Consider the following 27,589-nt stretch of genomic DNA (forward strand, 5'->3'; position numbering starts at 1 on the left):
ACTCGCCTGCCGGAACATTGTTCCTGGACAGTCTGTCTGGTCCTATATTCAGGAGCCCTGGCACGTGCGCTGCTCTGAGCGAGCGCAGGTTGCACTGAGCCCATACCAGGAGGCGTTCTGCCAGCCTGTACAGGTTCTTGGACCTGAGGCCGCCCTGGCGATTTATGTAGGACACCACAGACATGTTGTCTGAACGGACCAAGACGTGGCGTCCTTTTATTTGGGGACAAAAACGCGTCAGCGCGTTGTCTACTGCCAGCATTTCGAGGCAGTTTATGTGCAGGAGCTTTTCCCGTTCCGACCATTGGCCGAAGAACGGTCTGCCCTCGAGCAGCGCTCCCCATCCTGAGGTGGACGCGTCCGTGGACACCACTTTCACCCTCGAGGAAGTCCCCAGGCTTACAACTGATTGGTACCAGTCGTTCGCTCTCCAAGGTTTCAGAGCTGTGACGCACTTCTGATTGACCCTGAGGCGAAGCGAACCGGATGCCCACGCTCTGCTTGGGACTCGCGCTTTCAGCCAAAACTGCAGCGGGCGCATGCGGAGCAGGCCCAGCTGGAGCACTGATGATGCTGAGGCCATGAGACCTAGCATCTTCTGAAATTTCTTGAGCGGGACAGACGCGCCGCAGCGAAACGAGTTCGCTGTGCGTTGAATGTCTACCGCGCGCTGTGGTGATAGTCGCGCTATCATGGACAGCGAGTCCAATTCTGTGCCCAGGAAAGATATCTTCTGACTGGGTGACAGAGAGCTCTTCGCCCAATTGACACTCAGACCCAAATCCTCGAGGTGATCGAGTAAAATGGTCGTGTGTTCTAGGAGCACTGCGCGAGATTGCGCTAGAATCAGCCAATCGTCCAAATAGTTCAGCACTCGCATGCCTCTCATTCTGAGGGGTGCGAGCGCCGCATCCATGCACTTCGTAAATGTACGGGGTGCCAGGGACAAACCGAACGGCAGGACTGTGTACTGATATGCCTGGCCCTCGAAGGCGAATCTCAAATATCGCCTGTGACGTGACGCTATCTGTATTTGAAAATACGCGTCTTTCAGATCTATTGACACAAACCAATCTCCTTGGCGAATCTGCACAAGGATTTGTCTGGTCGTGAGCATCCTGAACTGTCGCTTCACAAGCACTTTGTTCAGTTGCCTTAGATCTAGTATGGGTCTGAGACCCCGTCTTTTTTCGGTACCAGGAAGTATCTGCTGTATAGCCCTCCTTCGCTCTGAACTTGAGAGAGAGGCTCTATGGCCCCTTTGCTCAATAGTTTCGCCACTTCGGCTCGAAGTAAATGTGCTACTTCTGTTTTTACCGTGGTCTCGACGCGCGCCGCATAGCGGCGAGGGCGTCGGCGAAACTGCAGCGAATAGCCTCTTTTTATAATGTTCAGCACCCACTTCGAAACCCCGGGCAGCCCTGCCCATGCGTCTGCATGGATAGCTAGGGGTTGAATACGAAGCGCGCTCCGCTCGCTCAGCGATGGAGAAGCTTCGGCGTGCTGCAACACAAGCGTCGCGCTCGTGACATTTGAGGCATGGGGCGCGCTGATAACAGCGGACAGATTGCCCGCGCTCGACTCCTCTGCAGTGGTCAACCGCGAGGGGGAGGGCTGGGCGGTTCCCGTGGGAACTGTCATGTCTATGTGTGGATGTGGGCGCGGGACAGCGGGCACATTTATCACACCGAAAGCATCGTTCGCTTGCGTGAAGCGAGTGCACGTTGGTTTTGTTTTTACAGAAACCGTGAGACATGCATAACGTGGTGTTAGTGGGCACTGGGTAGTGGGCACATTCACCATGTTTGAAGCGCAACCGATCTGAGTCGGTTTTATGTGCGCGAGCCCTGTGTGACAGGCTGTGCTTGTGTGTAGAGATGGGCACTGGGCAGTGGGCATTCTTACTACACATGAGACACCATCGGCCGTGGCCGGGACACCAGAAAATACACTCTTTTGGGGATTTATCTGGGTAGCCGTGAAAACGGCATTTGTGTGCAGGCAAGCAGGTGACAGAACCGACTTGTTGGCTGCAGAAAACACTGGAACAGTCACATTTGCTGGAACTGGACGAGCGAATAGCTTTGGTGTGAGTCTGGCCGCAGCGGGACTTGAACACCGTCGTTTTCCTAGTTGTGCTAGGACGACTTCGGGGCCTCTGGCTTTACCGTAATCCTAGGTCGCGGGCCACGCACGGCGGGGCGGCGACCGGATGAGCGGGAGCGTGGTCTCGCGCTTCGGGCCTGGCAGCGCTGTGAAGTGGAAGCAGTGGACGGTGGCTGTGGCTGTGAGCTCTGAGCAGACGGTTTCGCACGGCCTGCTGCAGAGCTGGAGCGCTTCGGGAGGAAGTGCTTCATAGCCTGTGACGCTTTCTGTACCTCTGCGAATCTCTCCGCAAAATCCTTGACGGAGGATCCAAAGAGGCCTGTGGCGGAAAGCGGGGCGTCGAGGAACGCGGTGCGCTCAGACTCGGCCATTTCCGAGAGCGTCAGCCAAAGATGTCTCTCAGTCACGGTGAGAGAGGCCATATTCCGTCCAATGGCCTGCGCTGCAGACTTAGTAGCACGGAGAGCAAGGTCCGTGGCACTTCTTAAGTCCGGCACGCAGATCGCGTCAGGTCCTTCCTCATCCAGCTTACGGAGGAGATCGGCCTGGAAGATCTGAAGCGTTGCCATGGTGTGCAGCGCTGACGCAGCTTGCCCGGCGGCGGAGAAAGCGCGGCGGAGCAGGCTTGACGTTGTGCGGCAAGCTTTAGAGGGTAGGGCCGACTTAGCGCGCCGTCCAGCGGAGGGCGGACATAAGTGGGCCGCTATCGCCTCTTCGACCGGCGGCAGCGAGAGGTATCCTTTTTGGCATCGTCAACTGCGGAGAATGCCAAAGAAACAGCAGGAGCTGAATAGGGGGCGTTCCAGGACTTGGCGACTTCTTCGTGTAACTCAGGAAGAAAAGGCGCCGGTCTGGACGCAGGCGAAGCACGCTCCCCAGGCAGGAAAAATCCATCCAGCCGGTTGTGAGCGGGCTGCTCAGGCGAAGACCACTCGAGGCCGAGGCTCGCCGCGGCCTGTGCGAGTACTCGCATGAGCTCCGTCTCGATGGACGCTCTCTTGCCTGACGACGTGCGGGCAGGGGGCGCGGGGTCCTCAGAGCCCGCCCAATCCTCACTGCCTGATGCCAGGATAGAGCAGGAATCATCCTCTCCAAGCAGGGCTTCCTCATCAGCGATGTCAACGGAAGCGGCGGCAGACGGCGGCCGCTGTCCGTCAGGAAGCGAGGCTGAAGAAGCCGGGGAAGCAAGCGGGCGAACCGGCGAGCTTTGGCGGCTGAGGGAGGGTTCCAGGACCCGCTGGGCACGGCGCTTTTTACGGCGCGACGCCGCGGCGGGCGGGGGAGCAGTCTCGGTGAAGAAGGCCAGGCGAGTCCTCAGAGTCGCCATAGTCATCAGCTCGCAGTGAGGGCAGCCGCCGTCAGCGAGCGCGAGAACTGCATGTTCCTCACCCAGGCAGGAAACGCAAACCACGCGGCGGCGACACACACACACAAATAGAATACAGTGTAACAGAAAGGATATAAGCGCCGGAAAGCGCAGCAGGAAGGCAGGAAGGCGGCGCGGCCAGCAACTTCAGTGACTCGTCCCGCTGAAGGTGCTCTCTCTCAGACGGCGCGGCTTCTTCTCCAGCTCCAGCGATGCGTGTGCTTCGCTTGAAGGATGAAAAATCAGATAATAGCTGCCTGCGAGCGGTATTTATAGGCCTAGACCACGCCCATTTCGGCGGGACGTGACGCAGCGGGCGCGAAGTGCCCTGATTGGGTCTGGCGTCACGCCAGGCCTCGCTCGATAGGCTGCTGCAGTTGCCGCAGAGCAGCCAATAGGCGCGCGAGCTGCCTCGCCTATGTCTGCATGCTGCCGCAACGCGTTTTGCATTATTACAAAATTAAGGATAATTTTTGGCTTCAATATCTCGCGGAAAAAGGATTTTCCCCTAGCGTAAGATATCTTACGCAGTACGAGAGACCTCTCGTAAGAGAACAACCACTTTCTTACTTGCACAAAACAAGCTTAGGTCAGCTTACCTGAATGTCTGCCACCCTGTATTCAGTCTTATGAATGTATGCATTTTTCTATGTACAATAGCATGTAGTGCGCTTATGTATTAATTGATCAGCAACTGAATTTGCTTTGTATTTTTATAAAAACAAAAGCAGGATCCTCTTCTGGTTGATTTAAGGGCCAGCTTAACAAAGGTCATGTATTCTCAGCTGTAACAGTAACATCATTTGTGTACTCTGTTGTTGTATAAGCGTTTGTGAAAGGTTCTTTAGCGAATAATATGAATTTGTGTGTTTCAGTTCCCCCAAACCTGCATATCATTGGGAACCTGCCCTTTAGTGTGTCGACTCCTCTCATTATAAAGTGGCTGGAACAGATGTCCAACAGAACTGGGTCCTTTATGTTTGGGCGTACAAGGCTTACACTGACCTTCCAGAAAGAGGTGGCTGAAGTGAGTTCAACACTGCCTCCAAACGGAACAATACCACGAATAAAAAAGTTTAGTTTACAAATGTAGTTGCTGTCCAACAGGGGCCAACAACCAGTAGTTTTTGGTGTACGAAATGGATCATTCTATCCTATCTACCAATCTATCCATCATTTTAGAACATTTTTACTTTGTGAAAATAAGTCACACAGGTAAAAAAAAAAAAGTGAAAATAAAATGAAAGAATATACTATAATAAGACATTTGTAGAAGCTACTGCAATTGATAGACTGACCCGGATGACTTGAGCATCAGAGGTTGTCTGCAGATCCTTAAAATGTAGCTTAAGTTAATGTGAAAATTAATATTAAAATCAATTATTAAAGAAGTGAAGATTTTGAATTTATTTTGTAACATTATCGAATTTCTTGCCCCACTTTGCAATGTGTCAAGGGCTCTAAACCGAAATGTAACAGCTGCTAAGCTTCAAATACAACAACAAATGTGGTTTTTTGGGCCGGTGAATTTTTCTTTTCAGTGTCAAATCAATGGAGAAACAGCAACAGAGCCGTGGGCACAATCATTTTATTTAAAGTATGGATTTTCATCAAATGATGTTAATAAAGAGTCTTTTACATCTACAGGACTTTTTTTTCCCATATCTCTTGCTGCTTTACAGTTTATTTTATAATAGATAATGTGTATATTTAACCTTTTGGCACACACTGTAGAGCATCCAAAACATTTGGAGTAAAATTTTGATATGAGAATGAGATTTTTATTTTTTAGTTAACTTGTTAACAGTTTGCTATCCTGAAAAAAGTAGCTTTAAAAAAAGCTGTATTTAGTACAACATTAAGCTGAAGCCTGAAATATTTAAGTGATTTTCAATATTAGGATGAAATGGTTGTCGGGAAAATGCCTAGAATGAGATATTGGTCTTGCTTTTCATTTGGAGTGGCATTAAAAAGGTCTTAAAACATCTTCTCTTATTCCAAGGTTTTTAAACAAAGATCTTGCACTCTTTGTCCCCTGTTTAATGTTTAGAGGTTAACAGCCAGCACTGGAAGCCGTCAGCGAAGCCGTCTTTCTGTCATGGCTCAATATCTCTGCACTGTCAAAAGCTGTTTTACCATCCCAGGACGAGCCTTTGTTCCAAAACCAATCGTAAGTCTTTTTGTCTCTTTCTTCTTCCATTTACATTTCTGTGTATCTGTGTTTGACTGCTCATGTGGAAGGGTGTGGGTGTTCGCTCATTAAAAGAGCACTGAGTCAATGTTGTCTCAGATATAGAATCGGAGATGGCGACGCATAGTGTGTAATGATGCCCACAGGGTATTTGGTACGCCTCTCTTTCGTACAGGGTGGGAAGGTTTGAGATTTTAGCCTTGCTTCTTTACTCCACTGGGTTGTGTAGGACTGATTTTTGGGGAAAGCCAGGGGTTTGTGGATAAGAGGGGTCTTATGAAAGAAAGTACCTTACGCATAAAGTTCCCTTGTCTGTAAATATTTTATCCAGCCAGAGTGCTTTTGAACCAAGAAGAAAGGAAAGTGGGACGAATTGAGCATTCTCTTGGATTAAATGGCACGGATGATTATTTCATTGCACACCAAGGCTTCTACACCGCTGATGAAAGAAATATGCTGCTTCATGAGGTTTCACACAAGAAGTTACTGAAACATCTCCTCAAGAGAAAAATTGTACAATAGCGTTAATGCAGTAGACAGAAAAAAAGGCTTAATTGTGCTCTTTGGGTAAAAAAAACCCATAGGCTAACACTTGTAAGATCTAATGACAGGCCCATTCTCCATCCACTTATTCCCTTCCTGTTGGAAGACAGATTTGTGAGAAGATCACATTTCTGAAATAGTGGGAATTCGCCTTTAGACCTTAATCTTAGTTGTGTGATATTTAATCATCAGATTTCGCTGGTGTGTCTTCAGGTGTCTGATGTCAGGAAGACATTAATCTTGTGGAAAGGTAGAATGAACACCCTATATTAACCGCATATTAATATCATCCAGATCACTTTAGCATCTCTGTGGCGAGTTTTGCACTAGCAAGCACCGTTCACATTTTCTTCAGTAAATGCAAAAATATATTTACACATAGTATTTTGGCCATAGAGACTGATAAATCCAACGTGTTCTTTTTATGCTTGCATTAAAAGCAGTGAATTCTCTTTGATATTAGTTCAAGAATGTAATACTGCAAATTTGCCTTTGCCAGTTTATTGGCTGTACAGACTGCGCTGTCCGTATAACTGCCATCTGTGTTCAAGAGGCTCACCCTAGAGGACTGAAATCAGCTCTTGTAGCTCTGCAAACTTCTTTTAAAGTCAACATGAAATAAAAATCCTTTAGATTCTCAGGGATCAACAATAAAGATCTTATTAGATTACAATAAGGATCTGACAATCCTTTATTCGTTGAAATTGTTCATCTTTTGTATGCCTAGCAAATTCTTCTAATTTGTGAGGTTTTGAAGAAATTGCAAAAAATATATATATAGCTCTTTAATTTCATTTTAAAGTCGACATGAAATCAAAATTGACCCTATTTACTTTGTTAGCGCATTTGACTAGTCTTGTGGTGAACAATTAATCCGTGCAAGTTAATACACAAAAAAAAATAGTTTGCCGTGGTAATCTTTAATCAAAATCTGAAAAGTTACTTCCGGTCTGGAATGGCGTTCCGTCTCTGATGACGTCAGTTTGACGGTTTGGGTTGAAAACGCTTAACCTCTCCCCTCAAACCGTTAGTCTGCTATGAGCAGAGATGGAGAGGAGGAGCGCTGAAGTAAAACCCTGCCCTCTGTTCAATGTTCTGTTTCACTTGGAAATACATCACAACACTGGAGAAAAGTTGTTTGCAACTTCCGGTTCACGGGGACTTTAAGTTTTGCACATTTTCTTTTTGTAAATCGAGGAAAAAAATGTAAAGAAATCTTAATTTTTAATGAAAAATATTATTTCTTGCAAATATTTGCAAATACATTGCTAAAAATGTTTATAAAATAAATATTGATATGAATTTTTATTTAATTTTTTTATATCAATTATCAAACCTGCAGTACTTTTGTCATTACATTAATTTGGTAAACATTGACCATGAGCAAAGAGTTTAGATGGTTATGACAGAGATAAGTATAATAGCTTTCATAAAATTGAGTTAAGATTACAAGAAATTAGTGATATATTTGAATGTAAAAATGACTATTGAGCTTAATTCACGTTACTGGTATCATTGTGCACGATTTAGTAGTGAATGTTTTAAAAAGGAACCTTTTTTTGTTTTTTTAACACATTTTGCAGAGTATAGTAGTCTTGTGTTATTGTTGGTCAAATAAGAAATAAGAATCTGAAATAAGTAGGTGCAAAGTTAATAGGATTTATTAAAGGTTTAGAGAGAAGTTGCTTCTGGGAATAAGTTGCCACACATGTAGTATAATATAACACAGCCTAGTCAAATGAACTGGATTAGAGAACTGACTATTGTGCAGCTGGTAATCAGCAGGAACGCATTCACTGTATTTAGAGAACAGTGTAAATGTAGTGCAGAGCAATTCAGGACTATGGATTGAATCATTAGATTTAGCATGTTTCATTTCCCTGCAGAAGCCCTTTGTAAGGTCGGAGGGAATTAGCTGCAGCGTTTCCGAACAGAACTGAGTTCTATTTATAATCATGAGCATTAGCTGATATTGGCAAGCCTCAAGGGGTGTTTTATTTTTATTTTTTATGTGGCTCTTTTTTTCTTTTTTTTTTGTCTAGCAGTTTTGTGTGGATGCTGCAAGGCACCTTGTCCTGTCACATTGAGTGACTGTGGTTGTCCTCGAAGCCTCGTGTCCACTGTGATTGGCCGTGTATTGTATGTCCTCAGGCCCACAATGCACTTGCTGGTCTCCTCTGTCACGGATCGCACTTGATACCCCCACCTGGTGGATCACAAGGCTTCAACCCCAGCACTTATGCCACATGTTGACATTTACTGTATTAGTCACATTTAAAGAAAAGTTCTAATTTCTAGCATGTTTGTCTTATTCAGCTCAGCTGCATTGCAATCAAATGAACTTGTCATCGCCCACATTGTGTCTGCTGCAAAATTCTGCTTTTAGACAGAATAATTGCATTCTTCAGAATGACTAAATGAATGTAATTATCTTCTCCTCGTCATCAGATGCGAAAGTGTTTCAGTAACCCCCCACGCATTTCACGAGCACCGTCCCCTGAGCGAACGCGTGTACGGAGCCAGCTGCTACTGCAGTGTCCTTCCCACACACACACACACACACACACACAGGAGAGAAGAGCGAGACGGCTCGAGGAAGGACTCGTGACAGAGATTGATCTGAGAGAGAGTGAAGCGCTCCTCCAGCAGATGTTTGTCTGGATATTGAGAGGAATGTCTGAACTGACACCTCTGAGGAGATGATCATACACAACTACACTTGTGGGTGGATGGCATTTGCACATGATGTGGGGGAAGGACACGCATGTTTAGGACACGTACATATGGCCACCCTGGAAATATAGCTTTATTTTTATTTATTTAATCCTTGTAAATACTTCTTTGACTGGAAATGGCTTTCGAATGGGTTGTCTTTTTAAAATAAGATGAGCTAAAAGGCCTGCCAAAGCCATTCAGTTCATTAGGAAACCTGCAGAACACAAACTTACTTAAATTACTTTAACAACAAAGGATGTAATGCAAAACCATTTCTTGACTTTGACATCACTGTCAGCTTATCCCAGTTTCTTCAATTTTCGTATCACAAATTGATTTAACTATTATTTTTAATGTCAATTAAAATCATGCAGTATAATATAAAAATGGTAATCCAAATATATTCGTCTAAAGATTTCTGACAACAGCGCATTTTTCACGTAAAAAAAAAAATATATGTCTTGTGAATTAACAGTACATACATCCTCTACCTGCAGAGTAGGTACTTACTTGCTTTTCTGGATTTGGTTCTTTTGGTTTAATGAGCATTTGACGTCTTTGTAGTGGTAGTTTCTATGTACTAACCATTGTCAGTGTACTAATAACAAAACGTTAGGAGGTTACATGCTCTGAAAAGTGCCAATATTCTCTATAAATGCATAGTTTGAACTGACACATTTAAAAAGGACATTGTAAAAAAATCTGACATGATTCCCTGGACATAAAAAGGTGTCATTTCAACAACCATTATATTTTAGAGCAAGGCCAGATTTCTCCCCCCTTTTTTCTTTTGTGTCCATTTTAAGGATCATTAAACTCTTTTTCTCCATTTTCCGTGATGGTCCCATGGTGCAACAGCCAATGAAACCTCACAGTGTGAATAATGGGGTCAGATTTGGTATAAGTAGTGTTCCATTTTAATAAATGGGGTCAAATGAGGTATCAGGAGTAAAGGAAGGTTATTTCAATGTCTCAGAATGCCTGCAGACGTCCTCTATCTATTATGATTCAAGCTCAATCTAAAAATATCCTATTTAATATAAAATGGTTTGAATTTTGAACGAATATCAATAGTAGTTTTGACTAAAGACATTTTAGAGATCTTGCAAATTTACAGTTCCAGTAATTTATTATTATTTATTCCAGTTTTATTATTTATTAATATATTTAATAATTTGTTTATTCTCCTTTGTGTGTTTAAATTTTAAAAAGACTTAATGTGGTTAATGTACAGACAATTTTAAGATGTTTATATTTTGTAAAGATCCACACTGGTGTAGGATTTTTGAAGCAATTTTTCCACTCAGAAAATTGCTGGTAAATTTCATAATTAAAAGTAACACATTGAATAAAAACATGATATTTTGAAGTAGAAAGACTGAAGTTGTATTTTCTTGTAAAACCTGCTTCAATACATTTTTATTTACACTAGCATTTAAAAAAATGTCCCCCAACACTAGAGTGGTTGTTTGGATGGAAATATCAAATTCTATGAATTGGAAAAAAATTTGGTTTTCATGCAGGCTCTTTTATCTTGGCATTCTATACTCCCTGTCTCAGCAGTTCACAATGCACCAAGCAAGGGCAGTATTATCATTTGTGTGTGTGTGTGTGCGCGCGCGCAGGAATGTCTCCAGCAGGGCAAGGTCATCCACTGTATCTGACAGTCATATTCTATATTCCACATTGCTCATTATGAAGATAAAACACTGAATCTAAAAGAAAATTATAATGCTAAAAAAGAAAATGCTTGCCAATGACTGAAGGTAGTCACTGAGGGCTGCTGACGGATTGGTTGTCTATGGACTTTGCACAGCTATTACTGCTGATGGGGTTTTGATGGCCGATGGTATTTAATCAGTTTAGCTGGTGTTACTTGACAGAAATGATTTAACTAGCACCTCATATTTGCATGAAGACAAGCAATGGAGTGTTTCACCCTTGTGAAATGTTACAAAGGATATGTTCATTACAGTAGGGTTGGGAGTGTTCACATTTCATTTGCAGTGAAGTTAACCTCCCTGCTTATATTAGCCTTGTGATTTTGCGGATCTTTCAAACATCTGAGCCCCAATCCCTGGCTCTGTCATTACTGTCGCGGAGGGCAAAGACCGTTGAAATGAATTTAGGGAAATACACAGATTTCATTTCATTAGATCTCTTATGGGAATCAAGCTGTGTTAGGTAATCAGGACCAAATCCCCCTAATAAAGGTTGTTTTCTTTGAAATTCTCAATATTGTGATGCAGATTATTTTATTTTTTTCAGCAAAAAGATCAACCTAATTTAAAGGCAGTACAACAAATATGCCATGATGTATACAAATGTACTTCATAATTGAAATGCATCATCCTTTAAAGAAAATAAAGTTTGCATAGTTTATATATTTGCATGTCTTGTTATGAGATTCACAATTTTCAGAACAACTCAAAGAATAAATTTCGTCGTTCAATACCCTCTGTTGTTACCTAGAAAACAAATGAATTTTGGTTTTATTTATTTAAATAAATCATTACAGTAAATGGAATATATGAATTGTGTTCCATACAGCCTGTTCTGTTCATGAAGTATGTCATTTGGTGCTTGAGACTGTTGTCTTTACATGAACAACACAGCACAAATGAATTAAATAAGACTTAAATGTTTTTTAAGAACATATGCTTCCACCATTTTTTATTAATAAAAATATAACTACTTGCACAAGCACACTGAGAGAACAGTACAGAAATATTTGAACCATATCCTCTGCAAAATTAAGAAGTGCAGAAGCATACACCAAAATATAAGCCTCATTTATCCAACCAGGAATCATTAAATTGGCCCCTGAACAAAAACGAGGGCTGGGTAATATGAAACTTTTTTTTTTCTCCTTCTTCTAGCGTGCTAATAAACAAGCTGCACCATAACAATATATGAATAGTTTGTCTTTATAATTACAAAACCTCTATTGGTAATACTATCTACAGATGAGCATCTTTATTTCAGTGTATCTTTTAGCATGTTTGGCTAACAAAAAAATCAATTGCTTTCAAATGAGGTTACACAATTAAAGGTGTAAATGTTTGTCTTCTTATAAAGAAGATTTGCTGTGAACATGCTTGGGTGTTGAACAGTGCTCTCAGTAAATTAATAAAAATAAACGCAATCTTTGCAGAGCTGTAATGAATATGAAATCCCAAAGCACAATTTAAATGGTCTCAGTCCTTTCAAGCCTGCCCACAGTGAACCTGAACAGTTTGTGATCCTGGAATCGTTGTGCTTTGGAATTTTAGGGGGGAAAGTGTGCAAGTTGATCAACTTTATATTTATAAATGATTTCTCATTCCAGATGACTTTCAACAACTTTAAATCATCTTGCATTTGGCAAACAGAACGGTACACCTGCACATACATTTGCAAAGTAGTCATGGGTTTGGCACATTCACAATTGTAACATTTCAGTGCATTGTCACTTTTGAGGGTAGGAGGAGTGGTTATTGCATTCAGTAATGGTACATGTGCAGTTGTTGTTGTCCATGCGCTGGCGAGATCTGACCTCGAGTGCCCGCTCAGCCTACAGGGGGCGATCTGGGCACAACCATCTGCTCGCCTGTGGGAATCTGCTTGAGAGGAAGAATGCGCTGTGCCATCCATCACTGCCAAAGCTCTTTTTGCCAGTAGAACAACACTGAAATTGCATTCCTCCCTTCAGCAGCATAGAAACGCACGGCTGCATCCAAGCTCACACACACTTACTCAACTCTTGGCACAAGTTATGTTGCATGCTTATGAAGGGAGGGGGGGTTTGTGTGTACATGCATTGGCAAACTGGCACATGGCATGCAACTGTTCTGGCTGTCAGAGGCGGCATCCATACTGTAAGCGCTCAGGAAGAACAGGATGGCAAGCACTGAGGGAGGTCGAGTATGATTGTGAAGTTTCTCACTCTTGAAAGAATATTGAGGTCTATTGCCAGCATTTGTGGCATGCTGTCTGTTTACCAAAAATGTTTGACTTCTTCAGTGAAGATATAAAACCGCATTGGTGGCTAGCAGTCATTGGTATTATTAAGTCTCAGAAAACAAATGAAAAATGCTTTTACACTTGCAAGACATTTACAGTAATAACAATGGAAGACAGAAATAAAAAAATAAACCACTGTAAATGTATAACTGTTTCCCTTTCTGTGGTAATTGACAGCATGTCGCAGATGATGTCCATAGACGTTAAGAATAACCCGAAATATTGCTTTAAGGCGATTTAAAGAGCCCCTTGTAGGGCACAATCTGTCAGCAGATCCACTGCTGAGGCATTTGGAGACGTCATTTGGCAAAGCAGATTTCCATTGAGAGTGGACATAACCATATTGCAGACTCATCAGGTGCCATGAAAGAGCTGCCAATTACTGAAACTCAATCTCGTCTTCGCTTTTGTTTGTTATTTACGTCTCTAAAACAAAACTGCTGCACATATATTGTGTACAGATTACACTGGAGTTGGTCAGCAGGACAGGGACCCTCCCGTCTGAGAGAGGCTTTGTCTCTAGATGCTTTGTCCCCCCCCCCCCCCCCCCCCGCTGTTATCTGGAGAGATTCATGACAGCCTCCAGGATCCTCAGAGTGTACAGAGAGATACGACCCCTAGACAATACACGTATTTGGGTGTAAAATCCCGTTTCCATGGCAGTGAGTAGCAGCATGAGTAAAAAGCACACATGCAGCACTGTATGTGTATGAATGTGTATGTGTGATAGAACGGCAAACAGCATGCGCTGAGCTGAAGGCAGCTTGCTTTTGTTTGGGACAAAGTATTAAAATGTTGAACAGAACAACATTACATTGTCCATCTGACTTAAGAAGAGCCAGTCTCTCAGCCTCCATATGGGTTTCCCAAACTTGCCTGACCCAGCAACCCCTGTCCACTCTCTCCTCCTACTGTCTCCAAACAGTTTCAGCGGTTTATGAACAGCTCTTTAGGCACAGGCTATATGGCTACAATTCAGTCTACATCAGGCATTCCACTGCATTATGCACAGGCTCCAGAAAGCATGCTTATAGGCAGAATATCAATCATCCTATCAGCTACCAAAATAAGACAAGAGATTTCATTAACACAACCATTACTCAAGTAGAAAGAAAAGCAAAGAATCTCCCAAACAAGGGCTCTCCCATACTATTGCCTCTTAGAGACATATTGCCATCTTACTTTTAAACAGAGGTTACCGAACGATTGTTAGCAGCTAAACGATTGCTTCTGAGTTCAGATCTTTGGGAAGGGGGGAGTTGGGGATTTATAAGTAGCATAAACATTTCCTTGTTGCTAATCCTTTCCCAGAGGAACACTTTAATAAGATTAACTATGATGCTGGATATGTGCATTTATTTATCATCTTGCTCAGTCTTTCACACTGCTTTCGTGTGCTACTGCAGCGTTTCTGCCACTCGCCCCTCAGTATTCACAATCTGTCTGTCTCAAGACGACACTTCGGGGAATACTTCCACCATTTGTGCTTGCTGATCTTAAAAAGGAGAGAGGTGGAAAGGAAAGGAAAAGGGTCCCTCTCGCCCTTTCATTTTGTAATCACAAGAGCCAAGAGTTGGAGTGGCAGTGCGCTGCACTGCACGTGTCTTGATCTTGAGCGGTTGGTCTCTTACACGTAGTCCTGCAGGCTGTATCCAGTCTTGTTATCCAGTGGTGAGAGAGAACAGTACTGGTGCTGGAGCTGCTCCTGTTGCTGCTGTTGTTGCAGAAGTTGCTGTTGCTGCTGCAAGAGGAGTTTGTCTGGGGGGAGAAGTACCAAATCCTGTGGGCCGTGTCGCTTACCCGAGCAGGACAGACAGAAAATGGATCCCCCCATGAAAAGGAAACCAGACGAGATGAAGGCTACATAAACGGCACCGCCCGGCTCAAACTTGTTGCTTTCGGGCACATTGGCGTCTAGGAAACTGACTATAACCTCATTTGTGTACCAGGAGGCAGGAACGAGGCAGAGGAAGCCCGAGGCCAGAAAGCATGAGCCGGCCGCCATGGCAGCGTGGCGTTTAGCCCGGCGTCCTCCACCCCACCGAGTGCACTTCAAACCCAGAGAGGCCAAACACAACCCCAGTGCTGCCAGCACGCATGAAAGCACCATGGTGGTGCGTGCCGTCTGCAGGTATGCGGGCAGCGCTAGCACTGAGTATTTAAGCGTACAGCTGAACATGCCAGTGCTGTACCAGGTGCAGTCCATCCACAGACCCTGCATCTGCGAGATGGCCGTGATGATGTTCGAACCAACATCCGCGCTCACCTTCCAGTTGGGCAGTAACGTGGCCACCGTGGCACCGAGGATGCCTAGCAAAGCCAGCACAAAGGCGAAGATCTGCGTGCCTGTGGACGCCATCCTGCCGCGCTCCTGAACCCGGCCAACATTCACACAGGCTTCGCTCAGTCCCTTCTCCTTCGGCAGAGACTCCTCAGCACCACCGCCAGCCTGAGGAAACAAGTGAGAGAATGAAACCAGTGTGTCCTCCTCCCCCAGCGCACTGGGAACAAAGAGAAGCGTGAACACAGGATGATGAGGAAGCAGGTTCCAGACTGTGATTTTAGTGCTCCCCTGTTCATGCCTCACACACATATCTAGACTGGAGAGCGGAGTTATTAGCAGGGGGGGGCAGTACATGCACGCAGTGATGCGATATTTCTACAGAAACTGGAGTCTGATTCAGTTTTCCATACGGTCAGGTGAAGGTAAAGTATCGTTTCAGACATACGAGAACAGATTTTTAATTTCGTGTTACTAAGGCAATAACAGAAATATTTTAGGTTATGACTCATAGCGGTTTATAACACGGAGCGGAATGCAGAAATCCTGTACTTACCTCGGCTGGTGCAGAGCGAGCTATGACGCGTCAGGTTTCCGAGCTTACACACACACACAGACAGACAGACAGACGTATACACTGCTAAATACATAAACCGAGTATAAACGCCCTTAGATGTATCGTTAGCGATCGGTTCATGGTATCCGTGTCTCCAGCAGCAGCGGACGTTAGTGATGGAGAGACGAGGCTGTTTTCAAAGCTGCTCGAATGATGCTCTACGTCACGCAGCTGCGAGCTCTCAACTTCCCGCGCATGCAAGTCTGTTATTTGCTACCTTAGCGATTTAAAACCCGTCTATTATCGCATTTAGTAAGCTTTTCGAATCTGTTTAACGTAAATATTCAACGCTTTAACTCATCCCATTTAAAAAAAAAAAAAAAAAAAAAAAAAAATGTTTTACTCATTAATTTTGAAGGAGAGCTTGGTTTGTTCATATTTTAATAGTGTTTATTGGTTAATTTACCGGCATATAGATGAAATGTTTTAGATATTGACTAGATAAATTCTTATTGAAAAATATGGAAAGATGCTTAAATATATTGAAAACGTGCTGAAATGATTACATTTACTAGATAAGCAAAGATTCCCCCCCAGAGTAGGTAGTAAGTCTGTCATGAATCTTGTTCTATAGACATATCTTTTTTTTCTTGTGTTCAATGCATAAACTTCTCCATCATTGTTATTTTTTTAACAGCCTTTTATCAGAATATATGCTGTGTTTACATTTTTTGTAATAATTTTTTTTTACTGGATGTTAAATGTCTAGAATTCTAACAAGCTGTGAAAAAAAAAAAAAAAAAAAAAATGTTTTGGTATTGTATACCAAAACTCGTGTCCCTTTTTCTGTCACAGACCATTACACCTGCTATACAAGGAGTTTTACTATAGTGGCAACGCACCACTATCACCCTAATCATAATTCGACTTGGCACTGAGCAGCAACATTCACTCTGCAGGAGGATGAACTCACAGCTGCTGCCCCTCCAAACCCCTGCACCCCCACCCCTATAAACCCCTGCACCCCCACCCCTCCGTCCTCCATCCGTCCTCTCCGCGCTGCAGGGTGGGAGTGGCTATATGCCATTCGTTTAGAAATGACAAAAGGACAAAACCAATGTCATCTATCTATCTATCTATCTTGTTTTTTTGTAAACAAGTTCTGTAAACTCTTATCCGGTTTAAAAATCAGGATTTCTACACAGGTGAAGCTAAAGTTTTAGCATACTCGTGTATTTGGAAGTGATTCTTAGTTGACATGCATTTGGGCCTTAGTGGGGGTTTAATGTATGTCCTCACATTGGAGGACATACATTAAGTGCTGATGCTTGGATTGTGCTGAATAATAAATAAATAAATAGTGTATGGGATGCTGTTAACATGTACTGTATCCAGGGAATATAGATGTGTTGGTAGCTGACGTGTTAAGGCACAGAAAGCTATTATATGCGAAGCTGTTACCTTGAGTTTATCACCTCTAGCTTTCATGTGCAGAAGCTTAAGTGCACATCGAAACTGTGATTTCTTCAGCGAAGGGGTGTTTTTCCCCCTTTTGTTTGTGTGCTTTTTTATTGTTTAGGATGAGATCCATTTGTTTATTCACAGTTGCTGTTGGAGTCATTTCATTACCCTGCTGTAGCGGTTGGCCGGTAACGCAGATGTCAAAATGGTCTTATTGCGACTGCTACAGAAATGGCTGTTTAAATTCATGATAATAAATGGAAATTACTCTCTGCTGTGCAAGAGGGGAGTGCATGGGTTTCCACACTACCTTGATTTATTGCCTGTGTGCTTTTTCTTGTGAATTTACTGTTCAATGAAAATGTTTGAATGACGGAATGAATGCTTGAATTCCAATAAAACCAATGCACTTTTGGGTGCCTGAAAACACAAACTTTTGAAAACGGGTTTCAAAGTGCAAGTTTTTGAAACCGGTCTCCGTGTAAACAACAAAAACGCAAATCTCTGAAGACGATGGCATCATACACATGCGTATTACGTGCTCAGTCTATAGTGTTTCATCATCTTCTAATGGCCTGGCAGCAGAATACAGCGTTTTAGTCATTTTCACGGATCCGTGTGAATGGGGATCGCGTTTTGACAATGGTGTCGTCTGTATGTGGAAAACTCAAAGGAAAAACTTCTCCATTTTAAGCACATCGTTGTCGTGTAAACGTACCCTGAGAATGCTTTTCACTGACCTGGCATTCTTAAAGGTTTTAAATATAGGGCCACTGTGTGTTTGGCCCTCTTACCATTCTAACTCTCACTGTCCATCTTGCCTTGTCATCAGCCAGACACCTTAAAAGCTTGTAGTCTCATAGGCTGGAGAGAGACTCCATGAGAATCATTTCACATCTGAGAAGCACATCAGTAGTGCCTTTGGTTCCCACCGATGCCTTGGGCGATTCACGGAGCGTGGGACGAACAACCTCACAGTAAAAACAAGCCTCTCTAGCAAAAGCCCTGTCAGCCTCCACTGTTACATCCTCTCTTTCTGCTTCTTCATCTGAGCCGAAGTAAGAGTGGTTGTCTTTTGAAAGTGCTGTCATGATTAATGTATCCATACTCATTTCAGGACTATTTTCTTCTTCCCCTCACTGTATGCATTCCCAGCTGCGGACTCCATTGTTCTCTGGCAGTTATGTAAAGGAAATAATGGTTACTCAGATTGCCCTGAGGGACTGCCACCTCGATTTGATCATTCTCCATTCGAAATGACAAATTAAACTTCACACCCTTTGCAGTAATGAAGCACTTCTGCTCAGGTGCAAATAGTGGTACGTTTTACTTGCAACGTGTGAAGGTTGTTAATGACAGTAATGTGTAATGTTTTTCTTCTTGTAAGATCACACTCATAGACAGGAATGTTGTCTGGGAGAGAGTCTGAGAGAGAATAATGGAATCGCAGGCCATGATACTGACTTACTACAAACAATGTATTTTCAATGGTCAGTTGCATGGAGTTGATTTAAGGTGACGGTTTCTCATAAGTCTATTTTATCAGAACAGAATTATTGGTTGGTCAAGGGTATATTATAGGCAAGCCGCTGCGTATATCCATATATAACTTTATCTGGTTGCTCCTAAACCCTGTTTCTTTGTGAATTGTTAAGGACTTGTACCTGGTCAAAATATCAGACCCCTGGGAAAAAAGGGCTTGAGTGTTTCAGTTTAAAACCAGCATCCCGGGTGGGGTAAATGACAGTGGGCCAAATTGATTTCCTGAATGTGTTCTCCTCCTGCACAGCTGAGGCAGATGAGTCAATGGTTTCTGAAAGCTCTTGTCACATCTTCACTTCTCAGTCATCTCCAGTCTATTGCTTTTTTGTAGCCTTAAACCCCAGAAAGGAGCTTCAAAGCTTTGTATTTAAAGTCCAAGAGTGGAATAATCTAACCAAAGTCAAGGAAGTCAAGAGTCCTGCATGATTGCAACTCAACCAAATGTTTATGCTTATGTTAAACTACAGTGAGCCACGCAGCTGAAATGCAGCACAAATCAGTTTGCATTTTCTTCTGTTTATCTCCATCCCACATGTCCATTATAGGGACATTCCCGCACATTTTTATAGAAGACTGAATAATGCACAGGTATAATGCACTGCTACAGGTTTGTAACTGGTTCGGGAGCCACCAAAATGATGTTTTAACACCACAATTACGTGAGAGAAACAGGTTTTAGTCTGGGCACCGCAGATGTCTGTGCCGGTTTTGCATAATGAAAAGAATCACCGTCCCTTGAGCTGATCGGTGAACCAGGGCAGATAAAAGCTGAGCATCCCCCTACAGCAACACTAGGCTTTGGTAATAAGAACATTTAGGAAGCAACAGTGTAACAAGAGACTTACTATTCACATTTGAAGAGGCTTGTTTTGATGGTCCTTTAAACAGGTGTTACTGTAGCAACCGTAACTGGCCTGTCATCGTGCAGCATCACCGAACGCCTCCTCTCTCAACCCTCTGCTTTTCTTCATGCGTATATTCCTTTTTCTGGCTAGTTTCCATTCCGTTTCTCCCCTTCACTCGAGTGGGAGTAGCTCCTGAATATAGTCTCCATGTCTGACTCTAACACTGTTGTGTGTGTGTGTGTGTGTGTCAACACCCCGCGGTGTGCGTAGGTGGATGTGGGGGTGGTGCACTTCACACCGCTGGCTCAGCCCCAGATCCAGCAGCCCTTCAAGCTGGTCGAGAAGATTGTCAAGAACGCCTTCCAGTTCCGGAGGAAGCACTGTCGCAGAGGACTCCAGTAAGCATTTCCCAGGCTTTCTATCAACTACTTTTCAAAACTACTCTCTTTTGCTTCTATTCTCAATGTGTTTAATCTGGCTACCTTAATCAGGGTAGACACCATATTTAGAGGTGAATGAAACAAGGTTGTGAGAGATAGAAGTACAGTCCGCGCAATGGCTTGTACTGTTGTGTAACTTGCTGCATCCAGCAAAACATGGTATATGTCTATAAAAAATAAAAAAAGTCAGGGGTGCCCTGAACCTGAAGCTAATCAAGGTGTTTAATAGAAACAGGATTACTACACACTTCCAGGCTCTGGTGTGCAGTGGGTTCAAGCTAAATTCTGCAGGAAATTGGTTCTCCTCGACCAGGATTGGACACTCATGACTTGTGTGGACAAGGAACTCGTGAAAACAAAGGTTGTGAAAAATAGACTTTTAACTACAACCTTTTAGACAGTCCAAGGGTGCGTTCACACTTGTAGTTCGGTTTGCTTGGCTCGTCTGGTCTGGACCAAAAAAAAAAAGTAGTCTTGGTCCTTTTAGCGTTCACATTAGCATTTTAACACCGGACCTAAAGATACTGAACCTAAAGACATAGGGATACATTCACAACCTGAATGGTCGGATTTTATCACATATATTTCAACTTACCGAACATCCAAAACAATGCTGTGTTCGGGGCTAAATGTGCTCGTTTCGTTGTATGTGCTTAGCCTTCATATGATGCTATTTTGACTAGCTGAGAACTCGTGAAGAGCTTATAAAGTGTGTAAAGGAGTGTATTTCAGCGATCGCACCAGAGTTTGTTTGGAAGTGGACCAAGAACCATAGGGTTGGGTACCGAAACCAGACACCGATATGGAACCGGTACCTAAGTAACCGATATGTAACCGGACCGAATCAAAACGCAGATTTCGGTGCCACTTAAATGCCTCAGCTGTCGGTTGAAATATCTGCCCTCTGGTTCTCCGAAACGAACGTAAGAAGCATCATCACCGCATGTGATCGCTAGTTAACCCTTTGACGCGTACGATCGTTCACACCGGTGTGATTAGAACGTTCAGATCGCGTGATCATCAACTTCTAAATTCAAAGCTGCGTTTGTGCATTGGCAGACAGACGCTCTCAGCACTGTCATATTATATCACAACTATTCAGTGTTTTCAACCACATTTATTTTAGGTTTCAGATATATAAATACACATAAGTACTAGCAAAACAACATTTATAGTTAGTAAAATACACACTGATGTCTATGGAAGCGTCAATAACAATCCTTTCAATTATAAATTGATGATGTATTTAGATACACATCGTCTAGGTAACTATACAATTTACTCTGTTCTTCTCACACTTCACCAGCCACTCACTTTAATGTATTTCGGGAGAAGTGGATGAATTGATGTGTTGTAGGCCTAAATCTGACAGATACAATTCTCTGAACTGCCGTGCGTAACATGGCGCCCATTGTGGGTTATACTGTAGATCAACTAACATGAATCATGATCATTATAATGGTTTCTTAAATGTCAAAACACATTCACTTATGTATTTAAGAATAAAAATATCAGCCAAAGACTGACGGACATGTAACGCAACCAATCACTGTTCGTTTTGTTCCACGTCATGTATAGTGTGAAAATGTAAAGCCGATGTCCATACAATAACAGACCGGAGTACATCTAATAAATTATTCATTCAAGAATGTTGTGCAAGTTTACTGCAAGAATAGAGCCGCAAACCTCACGTACTTTTGAAAATCCAGCCTTCAGTTGATCCTGATGTCACAGTTGCAAATGATGGCGTTCTTCTACGATGGGTTTCGATATTTACTCAAAAAAATTCTTAAAACTGAATATATTAAAAAATCTATATATTTTTTTCAATAAAAAAGCCGTTATTTAATGTCATTCACCATCGGTTTGAGGCTCTCTTTTTATCAAAGTATCGGGTCAGGCAGCGTTTAGGCACCGGTACCGTTTTAAAAGTATCGATTTGGCAGCGGTATCGGAAAAAAAACCCCCGATACCCAACCCTAAAGACCCATCTTTCCGCTTGAACAGGGTTTGGATGGCAACATTAATTCAAATAAACCGCACTAACAGAGCAATCGTACAAGAGTTTGTTTTAATCGAACCAAACATGCCAAGTGTGAACACACCCCAAGACCCCAGTCTATCCCTGGCAGAGTCATTTGCATCAGACTGCTAGGGTCAATATATATATATAAAAAAAGGAAAAAAGGTAATGCTTTACTTTAAGCCTTTATGTATAATGGATTATAAAACTATTATGAAACTAATTATGCCTTGTAATGCATTGTATGGTCTCATGAATAATTGTAACCACAGTTATAATTCATTATTCATTGAACACCATTGGAGTATAATCCTTTAAAACATGTCAACCAAATCAATATCAGATTTAACTAAGAATCTGCAAGTATTATAATGCATTTTAACTTTGGTTACAATTATTTATGAAAAGATATAATGCATTAGCCTATAATGTGCATTATAAATACCTTCATAGTGCATTATACATAAAGCCTTTAAGTAAAGTGTTACAAAACTCAGCAATTATGTATCATTGGAGTGAGGAGTGTGAGGACCATTTGGGCAGATTTCTGGCTGCCCTGCTTTTCTTCACGTTACCTCATGTGAACCTCGCTCCAGAACAAGACGCTATGTGTCTGCATCAGGTCAGTTACTAGTTGCCATGTCTTTCTTCCTATTTGGAGTAGAGAATCACATTAATGAAAGTATAAAATAGTTTAAACGTCCTCATGTGAATAGCTTTTAAATACAGTAGTTCTGTTGGGTTTGTTTTGTTTGTTCTACAAATAGACATGACTGTTTTCCTCACTGGAATTCCTAACTTGCAACATTCTAAAACAACATTCGGACAAAATAATTCTATAGATGGAACATCTGTAATACAAGCAGCTGCATAAACCACATGCGTCACAGCGCTTGTCAAACAAGAAAAGCAAAGCGAACATCCGCACAGACCACATAACGTCACTTCCATGCAACTCGTCAAGTTTTCTACATTAACTCATTGTGTCAGCGTGTGATGAGTGTTTTCTTCTTTCCTGCAGGATGCTGTTCCCCGAGTCTCAGCGTCTAGAACTGACGGAAGAGTTGCTGCGCAGTGCTGATGTGGATCCCACACTGCGGCCCACTGAGATCTCCATTTCTGAATTCAGGGCTTTAGCAGACGCCTACAGCCAGCTTTGTAAGGAGAATCAAGGCCTCATCGACTATGAATTCAGAGAGGAGCTGAAACTCAAGCATCAGGAAAAGAGACAGTCGGGCAGCAACCGTAAAGGGCTTCACCTTCACACCACAATAGAGGAAAATGTTATTGGCAACCGCTAGCTAAGGAAACAGCAGACTTTTAATGTTACATTTACAGCAGCTGGCATGAATTGCACTTTTTTTTTTTTGTTCTTGAATGGAGTATGCAGACAACTAGCCAGCAGTGAGCTAAATGTGGCTAAATCAGCTAAAGTTTTTCAACTAAAAAAAAGTGCATTGGTTTTGACACTTAACCACTCTATAAGGGCTAGGTGAAAAAAGCATTTAAAAGATGTAAGGAGCTAAAAATAAAGTTATGGTAGAAATTTAAACACATTGTGGACTGCTTTATAAATAGGAAGAAAAATGACATGAATCAAATCAGGCTCGATGGCCTTTATTTATAAAACGTGTATGCACAGATTTGATCTTAGAGTGTGCATACAGTAAAATCCACGCCAACGTTCATATTTATAAAAACAGTCTTTGACGTTTCAACGCAACATTAATAAATGAGGCCCCTAGTCTCACACTCTGTATTGATCAGAGGAAGAGACAGGGTTACCCAGAAAACCATATCATAAAACAGCTATAGGAATGCTTTAATCATTTTACAGCTAGAGGCTGACATCCATCTGTCAGAGGAAAAACGTTTGCCATCGTTACCTAAAAATAATTTGACTTTGATGAATAAATTATTTAACATATTCTTTTGGATACATGTGTGCTTGTAAAATTGATTTTCTTTGTGTGTCTAAGACCTTACTCTTGTCTTTAATGTTCAAACTTAAAGCGTGATTCATGTGTGTCATTTTACAACGTATGCACTTTATTACTTTGTTTATCAAACAGTAAAACAAAGTTTGTGCTTTTTGCAGGTTACAGGATGTCATTAGGACAAAAATAACGTAATCAGACACCTTTTATTACAGTTTTTGACTGTGAAGTGTCAAACATATATAAACTCTTCAAATTAAGTCACAGTAATCCATGAAAAAACAATATTTACACATTTGAACATTCTAAAAAAAGGACAACTGCAGGCTTTATTTTAGAGGTACATTTCCATCATAGCACATTTAAATTCCTGATTGAATGTTTACAGCTGACCACTTTGTTATAACAAAGGGGAAATTATTGTTAAACCATCAATCTCCTGACAGATTCTAAACCAGCCTTTTAGATTCCTATTAAAATGAAATATATATTTATAAAAACTTGCTGATAAATTAAACATTTTATACAAAGCAAATCCATGATAAAATCCATAATATTAGCAATGCTTATATTTAAAGCAAGAAATGTATGTATTGTCCAAAACACAAGGCAAAATCAAAAACTTGACAAAATTTGGTTCTGTAGTTGGATAGCTCTTAATATGTGTGTGTGGGAAAACACACATGCCTTTGCCCTTCTTACACAGCATAACCAAGACCAGTTATTTGGTTCTCTGGTGCGAAACAGTTGCTATGTGGGCAGTTCAGTACATTAGTGCTTTGGATCATGGAGAATTACTCAACGTTTAACGCCATCTTTAATAAAGGTCTGTCAAACGGTGGCTCCACAAAATAAAGACTGGCCTTCAGGGGCTTCCCTAAATTGTCTGGTAAATTTGGAAAGGCTGCATGGGATAATGTGGCTCCACATCAGATCAAGCATACAGGTGTTGAACACATGCCAATCTTTGTTCTATGAAGCTGGTGCGTTCTTTGCCTCTGTGGGGTTGTCATAGAAGAAATCCTCGTTGACCACAGAGGTCAGGCTCTGCACGCTGAACTCCTTCTCCAGTAGTGAGTTAAGATCCACGTTATTCGCCATCACCTCGGTCTGGCTGTCCAACGAGTGGCTGTGTCGACGCATGTTCACTAGGTCCGCCTGGCTGCGTCTGTGGCTACCCGTGCTTCTGGCAGACTTACGTTTGAACGCGCCAAAGTGAGCTCGCTTTACAGAAGACCGTCTTTCAGGAGAGTCCACTTCTGCGCTCTCCGGCTGCACGCGGGGTGCAGGAGTCTGGGAGTCCTCCGTCACCCGAAGCCTGCAGAACTGGGCCTCGATGGCACTGGGATCGAGCCACTCCTGCTGGTCGATGTTCTCGTGGTCCTCATCACTGATGATGCTGGATTCCTTGAGGTCGCTCTGCTGATCCAGAGGAGCGCTGGCACTGCTGGTGTTTCCACTGCTCACACTGGCTGAATCTGAATCTGGTAGAGACGGCCTCAATGGATCATTGTTGGGGTTGGAACTGTCATTTATAGGCAGTTTAGAGAGCCAAAATCCTCGAGAAGAACCTGTGGTGAACACACAAACTCAGTCGTGGATCTTACTGTCAAATATCAAAGGTCAAATATCATCAATACATCACACCATGTCTACACTGTCGAAATGCAATGCGTCATCACATGCATCTAGTTGACAAGACGCCCTATTTTTGTTCTTAACTTGCCACTGCTACACAAGTCTCTTTGTTTTGACATTTGAGAGCAGTGGTTTTCAATTCTTGTCCAGGAGACCAACCTCTCTCTTTCTTATCCGACACAGATTCAGATCATCAGCTCATTAGGGGAGAGCTCCATGAACTGAACTTGTGCTGCGTCCCAGTTCGCATACTATAATTCTAATTTCGAATACTATTTAGGATGGAGTGTCCCAAAGCATAGTATGTTGAAATTATTATTTTTAAAGATAACCGGATGGTCTATTTTTTTCCGGTTAGAATCCGAAGTGCAGATCCGTGCACGCGCTAACGGCTAATATTGCCCACAACCCATTGCGCGTTGGACGAGTATTCGGTTGGGACTACAAACACGAATAAAGTGTTAAACTACAACCATGGCGGAGTCCGACAAACAAGTAGAGCGGTTTAGATAGGGGTTTCAGTGATTCATAATCCGTATCTAACTTGACGAAAATATAATGTATGATGCAATGTGATCCACATTATAAAATCCAAATTGCTGCGCTGTTGCTGTCCACCATTTTGTCCATCGAATTTTCTTCACTAGTTATCCGGAATGGCTAGTTAGTGTAGTTTTGTTCATTCTGTTCTCGAAATTAGGCAGTAATCTCAAAAAATGCAAGCGTTTGATCAGACATGTTGTTTTTTATGACATTGACCTTTTTTCATTTTAAACCATTGTGATATTTTCTCCATCAAATAAAAAGATTATGAATAAAGTGTGCGTGTTTAGGCCATCATATGTGTGGATTATTTGTTTTATTTAAAAAAAAACAGAAGCATGCTGGATGGACTCTGGTGTGAAGCTATGGTTTTTAACATCTGGTTGTTCTGATTTGGTTTTTAACATCTGGTTGTTCTGATAAGTAATAAATGATATGACATGCAGCTGTGACAAAGTTAACTTTATTTTAAGAAAGATTTAGAAAAACACATAATTTACCCTTGTTTGCATCTGCAAAGTATCCGGTACACATTTTTCTGTGTGTTAATGTCACGTGTTAATGATACTTGTATTTCTCCTTGTAATTGCACTATTTTCTCATCTTCTACCATATTTTTGTTTGTTTTTCAACATAACCTGATACAAAAGCTTGTCCTTTCTAATTTATGATAAACTATCATGTACAATAACGAACAAGCCAACTCGCAATATCCTTTTGTTTGACAGACAGCATAGCGACCCTTAAAAGTTAACCACCATCATATGGTTGCTATGACCATGGTTATATTTTAATAAGTTCTGAAGTTCAAAGCCAGCTTGTGATGTAGTCATTTTTTACCAACGGTGAACAGACTTTGAAGTCTTGCCTCAAGATTAGCAATTGATCTGTAATGTGCAGCTTTAACACTTCCACAGTGATGCATCACGATGTTGGCCATTTCTTCCAACCAATGCACATTATCAGACATGCGAGTAAAGGGGAGGTCACACTGACCTAGCTTAGCAGAAGCTGGCAAAGTTTTCCGAAGGGGAGTGAGCCTCTTTTTACAGACTCTCTCAGAATGTTGCTCAACTTTTTGCATGTTTCGACGCAAGTTCTCCCGCAGGATGGAACGCATCACCCTGATGATGTTGACTTTGCACTCTGGAGTGCTGCAAGTGAGAGAAAAGTCAAATGTTAAGCTCTGTATGGAATAAAATGGGACACTAAGTTTATAAAATGACCAAGTAGATAATTCTTACCTGCTACACAGCTGGAACACCGTCTCCGGCCTGCCCTCTTTCTGGGATTTGGTGTGGATCAGCTCCCAGATGCAGTCTGTGTCTTCAGACAGCATTAAAAGGCAAGGTTGTTTATTTGTACATTTAAAAATGACTGGTAATTATCAATAGCTCAAA

At 42.3% G+C, this 27,589-nt stretch overlaps 3 protein-coding genes across 8 annotated transcripts in view; 1 reads left to right on the forward strand and 2 right to left on the reverse strand.

Moving 5' to 3' along the window:
• Nucleotides 1-24,008, forward strand: part of tfb1m (transcription factor B1, mitochondrial) — a 33,676-nt gene extending 9,668 nt beyond the window's left edge. For both annotated transcript variants that reach the window (XM_082143586.1, XM_082143585.1), the window contains exons 5-8: nt 4,348-4,499; nt 5,523-5,642; nt 19,879-20,006; nt 23,093-24,008. In XM_082143586.1, the coding sequence (XP_081999712.1) occupies nt 4,348-4,499; nt 5,523-5,642; nt 19,879-20,006; nt 23,093-23,372 (680 nt within the window). In that variant the 3' untranslated portion in view covers nt 23,373-24,008. The remainder of the gene's footprint in view (nt 1-4,347; nt 4,500-5,522; nt 5,643-19,878; nt 20,007-23,092) is intronic.
• On the reverse strand, nt 11,565-19,871 carry LOC309479448 (claudin-20). 3 transcript variants are annotated; one of them, XM_082143592.1, is made up of 2 exons: nt 19,609-19,871; nt 11,565-15,372 (listed from the first exon to the last, which is right to left on the reverse strand). In XM_082143592.1, the coding sequence occupies exon 2, from the start codon at nt 15,280-15,282 to the stop codon at nt 14,551-14,553; it is 732 nt and encodes a 243-aa protein (XP_081999718.1). In that variant the 5' UTR covers nt 15,283-15,372; nt 19,609-19,871; the 3' UTR covers nt 11,565-14,550. The 3 variants fall into 3 exon arrangements, with proteins under 3 accessions (XP_081999718.1, XP_081999717.1, XP_081999716.1); XM_082143591.1 differs by having other exon boundaries at nt 15,761-19,871; XM_082143590.1 differs by having other exon boundaries at nt 11,565-19,871.
• Nucleotides 24,009-24,195: 187 nt separating the features above from the next.
• Nucleotides 24,196-27,589, reverse strand: part of tiam2a (TIAM Rac1 associated GEF 2a) — a 111,957-nt gene continuing 108,563 nt past the window's right edge. For all 3 annotated transcript variants that reach the window (XM_082143398.1, XM_082143399.1, XM_082143400.1), the window contains exons 25-27: nt 27,434-27,515; nt 27,186-27,343; nt 24,196-25,579 (exon numbers count right to left, since the gene is read on the reverse strand). In XM_082143398.1, coding sequence (XP_081999524.1) covers nt 24,981-25,579; nt 27,186-27,343; nt 27,434-27,515 — 839 coding nt within the window. In that variant the 3' untranslated portion in view covers nt 24,196-24,980. The remainder of the gene's footprint in view (nt 25,580-27,185; nt 27,344-27,433; nt 27,516-27,589) is intronic.

Source organism: Leuciscus leuciscus (assembly GCF_965113295.1).
Source record: "Leuciscus leuciscus genome assembly, chromosome: 17".
Classification (NCBI taxonomy): Eukaryota; Metazoa; Chordata; class Actinopteri; order Cypriniformes; family Leuciscidae; genus Leuciscus; species Leuciscus leuciscus.

Excerpts from the sequence above, each read along its gene's own strand:
- LOC309479448 (XM_082143590.1), bottom strand. The coding sequence starts at position 15,561 with ATGTACTGCCCCCCCCTGCTAATAACTCCGCTCTCCAGTCTAGATATG.